This window comes from Manis javanica, chromosome 4 (genome assembly GCF_040802235.1).
Source record: "Manis javanica isolate MJ-LG chromosome 4, MJ_LKY, whole genome shotgun sequence".
Taxonomy (NCBI): Eukaryota; Metazoa; Chordata; class Mammalia; order Pholidota; family Manidae; genus Manis; species Manis javanica.
In genome coordinates, this window is record NC_133159.1 from 60,733,437 (window position 1) to 60,742,996 (window position 9,560).

At 34.9% G+C, this 9,560-nt stretch overlaps 1 protein-coding gene across 1 annotated transcript; it reads right to left on the reverse strand.

Moving 5' to 3' along the window:
• Window positions 1-7,386: 7,386 nt before the first annotated feature.
• Window positions 7,387-8,436, reverse strand: ZNF165 (zinc finger protein 165). The gene is given in 6 exon segments (XM_073232929.1): window positions 7,387-7,469; window positions 7,472-7,708; window positions 7,711-7,751; window positions 7,753-7,802; window positions 7,804-8,051; window positions 8,054-8,436. Coding segments are annotated over 6 exon segments (864 nt in total). The 5' UTR covers window positions 8,259-8,436.
• Between the last annotated feature and the right edge of the window lie 1,124 nt (window positions 8,437-9,560).

A 9,560-nucleotide genomic window follows, 5' to 3' on the forward strand; every position in this document is an offset into this window, starting at 1 on the left:
TAAAACCTATACATGCTTAAGTTACTCTACAAGAAGATATGTCAAAGAAATGACCAATCTTCCCATGTTTTCTTCCATCTGCTACTTCTATAGCTTTTCTTCTTCCTTCCTAATTACAACCCTTAAATTGAACTCGTGCCTCATATCGAATTTACTGAGTATCATAATTCTTCCAAGTGGTAAAGATACCTCAAGACAAATGCTGGGCATAGAAGCCACAGGGCATAAATCTGCAAAGAAGTAAAAAGCTGACCTTTTCAAACAATATTGCTTCTCTCTCACTTACCAACTTTACATTTCCCTGTATGGCCCCGGAAGATGACTGGTTAGCCAGAGACAGGTAAGATTCCTCAAGGGAGGAACAACCTAAGACAGGCACAGTCGCAGAGGGGCCATCAGGTGAGAAATTGGGGATCAACAGAGGTGAGGCTTAGAACCTCTACCCCCCTGTTCTGAGAGAAATCTGCTGCATCCATGGATGTTTTATTGCCCTTGTCTAGCTTGGATTAACACATAGTCTACAGGCACACACTTGATCATCTACATCTGCTCTCTTACAACACTAAACTATGTTTTCTACCTTTATCTCGCATCTACCAACACTTCAGCATTTTATTAAAAATAATAATAATAAAGAGAGAAATGTGGGATTCACATATAAATCAAGTATAAAAATCAAACAAATATTCATATTTGAACTGACTATTTATAGTTCATAATGCATGATCAAAACCAAAAGTTTCTGTGACGACTGCCCTTTTACTGTTCACCATGTAAGAACTTATTCCCTATGTAAGAATTTGTTCACCATGTTCGTTGTGCTTCAGAAGATCGGAGACTGATGAGAATTAGGCTTGAGGTGGATTAATGATTGTGCATTGACTCCCCTGTACAGAATTTTATTGTTGTTAACTTTTAACAACCATTTGATCAATAAATATCAGAGATGCCCTCTCAAAAAAAAAAAAAAAAAAGAAGAGAAAAAAGTTTTCTTTGGGTGTTTTAACAAGTTACTCTAGGTTATACATTCATAGACTATTGATTCTATCTTCAGGAAGTTCACAAGAATCAGACATTATTATCAGGATGCCTGTTCTTCTGACTTCTGAAACCATTGCATCAAACAGCTGCTGTTTTGCCCAGTCCGAAGATTTTGGATGATTACAAATAAAGGCAGGTAAGGCAGTTTCTCTCCTATGGCCACTGTAACTCCGTTTTAAAATGTCTCCAGTCGTGTCAGTTTTTCACAACATAATAATCTAGTCACTTTGCCTCTTTGACCTTTTATTTCACTGTATGTTGTTTGCTCTGCTTCACCCGCACTGGCCTCCCCACTGTTCCTTAAAACCTGGCCACAGGGATTGTAGTACAGCATGGAGAATATAGTCAATAATTCTGAAACATCTTCCTATGTTGACAGATAGTAACCACACTAGTGGGGGTATGGATTTAATACTAAGGGTAACTGTTGAACCACTGTGTTGTATACTTGAAATCAATATAAGATTGTATTTCAGAGATACTACAATTAAAAAGAAAAAAAACACCAAGTACCCTTGTTTCTGTCTCTGGGATTTGACACTATTCCCTTTGCTGGGAAACATCCTTCCCTCAAATTATCTCACTCCCTCAAATTTGTTATTTCCCTATTCAACTATCATCTTACCTGAAAAGGTTCCCCTCTCTTCAAACTGTAACTCCTTGACGTCTCTACTATTTCATTTCTTCCGTAGTCCTTAAAAGCCACTTTGTACTGTATCTACTTATTTGTCACTTTGATTTTGTTTTCTCCAAACTGAAATATAAGCTTCTTGACTGTAGGGACTTTTATCTTCTTGCTTGTTTCCATTGATATAAATTCCATCACCTAGTGGCCGGAATATCTAACTGCTTGGTAAACACTTGCTAAAGATATAAATGAATCAGTGTTGAACACTGTATCTGCCATGTAGTTAGTGCTTTTATTGTACTACAGTTTTAATACTTAAAACAATTCTGTAAAATTATTATTAGTTCAGTGTTACAGAAAATGAAATCAAGAAATTGAGAAGTTAAGGATCTTGCTCAAGGTCACACTAAACATATATATCAAGTTGGGCTTCACACCATGATCTTCTTTGTTTACCCCAAAATCCAAATCCCTTTTCTTTCTATCATGCTAAGATATAAATTGAATATAAAGAGTTTAACAATTATCTGATAATTTTGCATTCTAATTTAATATTAGCTTTTGGGCTATATTTATCATTGATATAAAGAAGAAATACTATGGTTAAGAATCTTGAAACTCACACAGTACACCAGAGTAGAAGACAAATTCAGAAGAAAAGAACTCTGTGATTTCATTTTTTCTAACCCTAGGATAATAGCACTTTGCAGACATGACACCATTGTACTCTGGGTTTTCAGGTCTCAACCTCGACATCTGCTCTTATGACAGTAGAGTGGGCTTTACATTCTGAGATGCATGCCTTGAGGCTTGTTTGTAAGGAATTTTTCCTATCCATAAACATTTACTTTGAATGAAGTAGTCAACCTGTATGATGCTGGAATTAGTGGGAGATATCTCAGAAATAAAATTACTATAGGATCAGAATTCTGAAAGGAATAAGTATAAATTTATATCACATGCCTAATGGACTATCATTTTCTTTCTATATCTCCTATATTCTAAGTACATTTTTTTTTAAATAAGAGAATTAGTAAACCTTTGCTTAGGACTAGATCCAGTTTCTAAACCTTACTCTCACAGTAGTAGTAGACTACAAAGTAAATGTGGTTCTCCTTAGATAATGTCATGTATGTCTTGGCCATATTAGGACAAGGGCTTTGAATTTATTTGGTAGTATGACTATGTTCTTGATGATTCTGTTCCAGAGGGTGTTGATAATATATGACTCCAAATTTATATAAACTTAATTCAACTAAAAAATGCTTATTATTTTTTATATATGTGTCAGTTATTTTGCTGGATGTGTTTAGGATCATGTGATAGTGGAATGGAACCTAGAGAAGTTGACTGACCCACACAAAAATCAAAGCAGTATCTTGACACTCATATTCTTCCCAACGAATGTCATAAACATTAGATAATAAGACTCGATTAATCTTAGAAAGATGCTCCCAACTCTACCATCACCAAGACTATTCGACTACAGACTAATTACTACAAAATTGTTGGAGCACATAAAGTATGACAAATATATAAGAATATTCAAAGTTTGGAGCAAATAGCAGAATGCTTAGATCATCTGCCTAAATATGAATCTTAAAAATGTTAAATCTGAAGTACAAGGTGTTTTGTTTTAATTCCATGATTAAGAACACATGATCTAAATTGTTAATGTATCTTTCTCCTTAATTTGACTTCTTTTGATTTGGATTAGCTTCTTGACTGATTCTGCATCATCTGGGAAAGGATCTAAGCACTTGACAAGCAGAGTGAGAACTTTAATTATTGCTGTGGTAAATCCATCTTCAATTTAACATTTACCCTCAATTGAATATTTTCATTGAGTTAGAGGCTCCATTAACCATTCCCTTCCTTTTTTCTCCAGATTTATCTCTTACTCTTCACAAGAAAGACTTAGATTTTAGCAAGCTTTCACAACCCACACAGAAGCTCTCACTAGGAAATTAACCCATCTGACTCTATTTTCATATATATAATGCATATAATATTTTAAAGGCTAATTAAGATACTAGAGGATAAATTGCTTTATAAAAAGTAAATGTATATTATAAAGTTAACTGTATTCTCCATGGATAGGTGGTAATATTTTAATATTTACCCAATTCTAATAATCAGGTGAAATATGATTATATGATTTAGAAAAAATAGTTTTGGTGGTCCAGGGTTGAAAAATTAATTAGTGATAAAATACCAAGGGTTAGAGAAATGAACCATGGATAAGAAAATGATTTATAGAGGCACCCAAAGAATCACAGAATGAAATTTAACTTGCCCAAGGTCACATGCTATTCATTAATTCATCTATCATTCATCCATGCATCCAATCACCCATTCAGTATTTATTAAACATAAGTAATCCAATGTTGAGCAAAACATACCCCATGTTTTATGGAAGTTACAGAATCCAAAAAAGACCTCTTCCCAGAAAATAACAATGCCTTTTCAAAACACCACTATCTAATATTAAAGAAACAACTGAGGTCCTAAGACAGAGAAATTAAACACCATACACAGAAGACCTCAATCTCATTAGGAGTATACATTAAATCTAATCACTCTAGCTAGATAATTTAAGTTTCTTCTACCATTAAGATAATATGATTACATAGTTTTCTCTATCCATTAGAAGGCCATTTTCTTTAATGAAAAGTACACCTTTCCCTCAAAGAATTGGGAAAACCTCAAGAGGCACCTGTTTTTGAATCATTTTTCTCTTAAACATCATTTTTTTGAATGACACTGAAAGATGCTGTACTTGTATACAAAGATTGATAACATGTAATTCGAGTCCCAAATGATTAAAATCTAATAAGGAGGATAAATGTAATGCATAATTGTAGGTGAACACCATATATGCAATCACATAAGCTTAGGAAGGATGAATTCTATTGAAAAATGCAAGAAAGGCATTGCATAGAGTAAGGAGTACTTTTAGAGTAAGGTTTTAAATAGACTTTTATGTTCATCTTTTTCTAGGGCTTATGTGAAATTAAGTTGAGGTAAGACTGTGTTGTGGCATTTATTCAATAAAAATTGACTGAATATCCACCATTAGACAGTCTTTGTGCTAATCACTATGGGTTAAAACAAAGAAAAGACAGTTCACGGCTTGAAAAACTCAGTCTAAGAAGGAGGTCAGAGAAGAAACAAATTCATTCAGCAAGTACTAATTTGGGTCCTGAATATGTGTTCCAGGCTTGGAGTAGAGCAGTAGAAAAAATAAAAACAAAAATGTTTACCCTTGTGGTGGAGTTGTATTCTTACCAGATGAAACAGACAATGAATGATTATAAATAAGAAATACACTATTTCCTTAAGGTGATGGTGGAGGCTATGGGAAAAATATTCAGACATTTTCACAAGCTGTTATGAAATCACAGAATTACTAACAGACAAAATAAACATCTAATAATCAAAGATTTCCAGAGACGAGTTTTGAAACCTAAATAAGAATTGTGTAATTGTTAAATGAGAAGTGCATGTTCTGTAGGGAAACCAGTCCCTAACTCATTCTATTTTCTTAGTATCCTACAGTGACATAGGAGGGGATAAACAAGTTCCTGTGATTCTCACAAGGAGCAAGGATATAGCCACAAGAATTTTAGAGCAACTGAGATACTAGAGGCAGAGCTGGGCATACTTATTACCAATGACCTATCTGATCACCAAAGGTCATGATAGACGGCAAATATAAGAGGTGGATGTAGCAGTCACCAGGCACCCAAAAAACACTAGGAATAGTATATGCCATAGCAGACTGCACTCAGAATGGAACTGACCTGATGCTTACCATGATCATACTATACCACATAAGATTCCTATAACGGAAGTGCAGTTTTTGTACCATTTTAACTACTACCAGTGATGTATGAGAGTCTATTGCTCCACCTCCTTGCAAACATTGATATAATAGTCTTTATATTAGCCATTCTAGTGGGCCTACATGCTGTTATTGTAACTTTAGTTTGCACTTACCTGATGATTAAATGGAATTGATCACTTTTTGTGGGCTTATTGGTCATGCTTATATATTCTTCTTTGAAATGTCTTTAATCTTTTGCCCAGTTTTCTCTTTTAATGGAGTTATAGGAGTTCCTTATATGTTTTGGATAGACGTCCTTAGTCAGAAAAACACATTAACATTTTCTTCCGACTTACATATGCCTTTTCATTTTCTATAAAAAAACAAAACAATTTAAAAGAAAAATTACTATTGAGTTTAGCTGTTTCTTAGATGCTTTGAAAATAGAATAACTTTTACAGTTGAATGTTCCCTATTTGATTTTTATTTTAATAGTTGTTTTTACTGTTATTTTCAATATAAACTTCTCTCAGGCCACCAAAATTTTGTCCCCGTTCCTTTGCCTTCTCTTCAGTCACAGAACTTTTGAAAAATTCTTGGTCTCTCTGCCCTAAGACGCAGAACATACCACTTAACATTGTAAAGCTAGTTTGTTCCTTAAAGCAACGATAGTGGTCTCACTAACTACAAATGAAGGATCCTCTTATTGTTTTTTTATAAATGTTTGAGATTATAAGATATAACCATCTGACTGAGAAGTATATATTTTGGCCTAAATTTGAATCTCAAAAAGATGGATGCCATGACCTCAGTAGCAAGTAAATATTAAAAATCATATAGTTATGGTTTTGGGGGGGCGGGTGGTAATAGAATTCACTGTAGAAACCACAAGTTCATGTGAAATATTTGCCCATGCCTCACATATTTTATTAACTAATTTCTGACTGAGGTCAATAGTTGTACAATGCATCTTTGTTTTTTTTCTGTAACTTTTTTCTTACAAAAATGCTTCCATGAGATTATTGTAATGGACTATGAACAAAACATAGTTAAAAAATGTTTTAACAGCATGAGACTGAATGAAGTAAATAAATTTGTCAGGGGCCATATTATACTACAAGTTTACATAAGATGAAAGTATCTTGAATAAATTATATAGTTAATAAATTTAATATTTGTATCCCACATAGTCATAACGTTTGACATTCTATATACAAATACGAATATATTATATATTAAGAGGACAGAACAGTTAGGTATATTATCCCTTCTTTCCTTTTTGCTTTCTTTTTATATATATTATTCTCTGTACTGAATGATATCACACTTATTGTATTTGAAATATGTTTACCATTTAAATTTGTATTAGGATTTCTAGGATAGCATAAAATATATTCACCCTGTGCAAGGTAGATGTTACCCATTTCAGAAGAAGATAAAATTTGGAAAGATAAATTGCTTGTCCAAAGTCATACAACCAGTTAAGAATTTAAACCATCTGTTTATCAAATCCACAACATTTATTCTATATTAGTGTTGTCAGTATTAATAGAATTCATTAATTGATGTTAGATTTCCACACCAACAGGATCTAAAAAATTAGCTGGCTTATTATCAAACATGTAATGATAAAGTAAATATAAAAACAGTTATAAACTATGGGGTTCCAATTTAATTTGAGCAGTGGTCCTTACATACTCTTTCATGATTTTTCCCCAATCAAAATTGTCACAACCCAATAGGAAAAAAAAATTGACTTCTCTATTATTTTAATTAAGGAATTCTGTTTCAAGGTAAATCTCTGTTTTTTTCTCACCCAGTATTTATTTTTTATTCAATTTTTTCACCTTTTTAAAAAAATTTTATTCAATTTTTTCACCTTTTTTTTAAATTATAGGTTTTCCCTCTTGTGAATTCTTTGATGTTTAACAAGGTGTGAGCTCTGACTGAAGGCTCTCCCATGCTCACTGCTTAATAGGGCTTCTCTCCTGTGTAGATTCTCAGATGTCAAATAAAGTGTGAGCTCCCTCTGAAGTCTTTCCCACACTGACTACATCCATAGGGTTTCTCTCTGGTGTGAATCCTCTGATGCAAGACAAAATGTGATTTCAGGCTGAATGACCTACCACATTCTTTGCATTCAAATGACCTTTCTTTCTCCAGTGTGAATTCTCTGGTGTCAGTAAGATCTGAGCTCCCCTGGAAGCCTTTCTATCCTCATTACATTCATAGGCTCACTCTCCAGTCTGGACTCTGATGCCCAATAAGCTTTGAGCTGTGTCTGAAAGATTTCCCACACTCATGAACGTTGATGAGTGTTTTCTCCAGTGAAAATTGCTGCATGTTTAATAAGGTTTGGGCTCTTGCATGATTTTCCATATTGGTAAACTTTTCCTCCAGCATAAATTCTTTGATGCTTAATAAAATCTGAATTCCATTTGAAACTTTGGTCACAGGTACTTTGTTTAGAAGATTTCCTGTGTGTAAATTCATTTGAGTTCAGGTTTAAGCTTCCTTCACATCCATCATGGCTTACTTCACTTGGAAGTGTATTTTGTGGGTGAGGATTTTGCTGAAACCTCCATCCTGAGCAGATGATGATCTCTGAAGCTGCCCTGGATCTTTTTCCCACTGCCTTTTTATCCAGCCTGCAGACGCACAGATGTCCTGAGGCTCAGCAGATCCCTCTGACACAAATCCTGAAATTCTTCCTGATGTAATTCTCTGTGCATCCATTTTTTCATAAATGTCTAGCATTGGCATGGATCCATTATTTCCACTCCCATTCTCACAGTCCGGTAGGAGGTGGGGCTCTGCAGAAGCATGGAGGACCTAGGTGTCCACTGGTTGGAAGTGAACATTAACTGCTGGCTCAGGAGGCATCATCTTTCTCCTGAATATTTTTTTGTTCATGTCCATGGACTGGAACCTGGAATACGGCTTCATCAAATCTTCGAGTAAGGAAAATTTGTAACTCATTGTAACTCATTTTCTTTCCTTAAAATCTAACGTTTGTTATGAAAAGAAGAACGCTGGAGGAGCAACAAATAGTGACAATTTCTGAAGGCATCCATAAATCTTTGTAAATCTTTACAAGCGTCCTTATTGTAAAATGACAGTGTAAGAATCAAAGAGCAGCAATGAGTAAACAAGGGGAGGACTGCCCTAGGTATCTACCATTTGCCCCACAGATGCACCGTCCACATTTCTCCCTCCTCCCCTGCCCATGCTTTGTGCCTTAAGAGGCTCTCCAGGCCCAATGATTTGCAGGCAGGAGTCTGATGCATCAATGGGGTCCTTGACCCCTGGCTTCCATTTGACTGTGCCCATGGGAGCCACTGCAGAAAACAGTGCCAGGGTAAATGCTCTCCTCACCATTTCTGATAGATCTCCATAAGTTGACCACAGAAGATGCTCTGATTGTCACTTGTCTCCTTGATCATTATTAGCTGCTTACTACCCTGTTACCACCACCATAGCCAGCCTACTTTGTGGAGGCTTATGGAGTTTTGCCACATGAATGTGACTCATTACATATCCCTGTTCTGATTCCTTCACTACGTATAATATCAGAAAATGCCATCCAAGGAATATAGGATCTATCTTCAGGAACAGCTACAAAAGGGATCAAGTAACTAAAACTGTAATAATGAAAGTTAACCTTCCATGGGGAAAGCCTCAAAGATAGTTAAAGGAGGATAAATTCCTTTCCCTTAAGCTCTTGAATGGTCTGTTCCAAGAGAGTTTCTAGTGTCAGTGGGCCTGGAGAATTCCTCCTGCAAGGCCAAGAAATTTGACTTTCTGAGCTATCACCCCTGCCTCTTTGACTGCTTTTGAAAAAGTGGACAGCAAGGTAATACATCATCTTGCAATTCTTTTCATTCTTAGACTGTCACTGCCATTTTCTTCTGTCCCTATTTTTATGAGATTCCACAACTCAAAGAATTAGCACTTAATCCTTGCATGAAGTTGTTTAATAAGAAATGTGAGCAAATTATATATATATATACATATATATATGATCTTATTTTTCATATTTCACTTCTCCTATTGCTTATCTTTGTA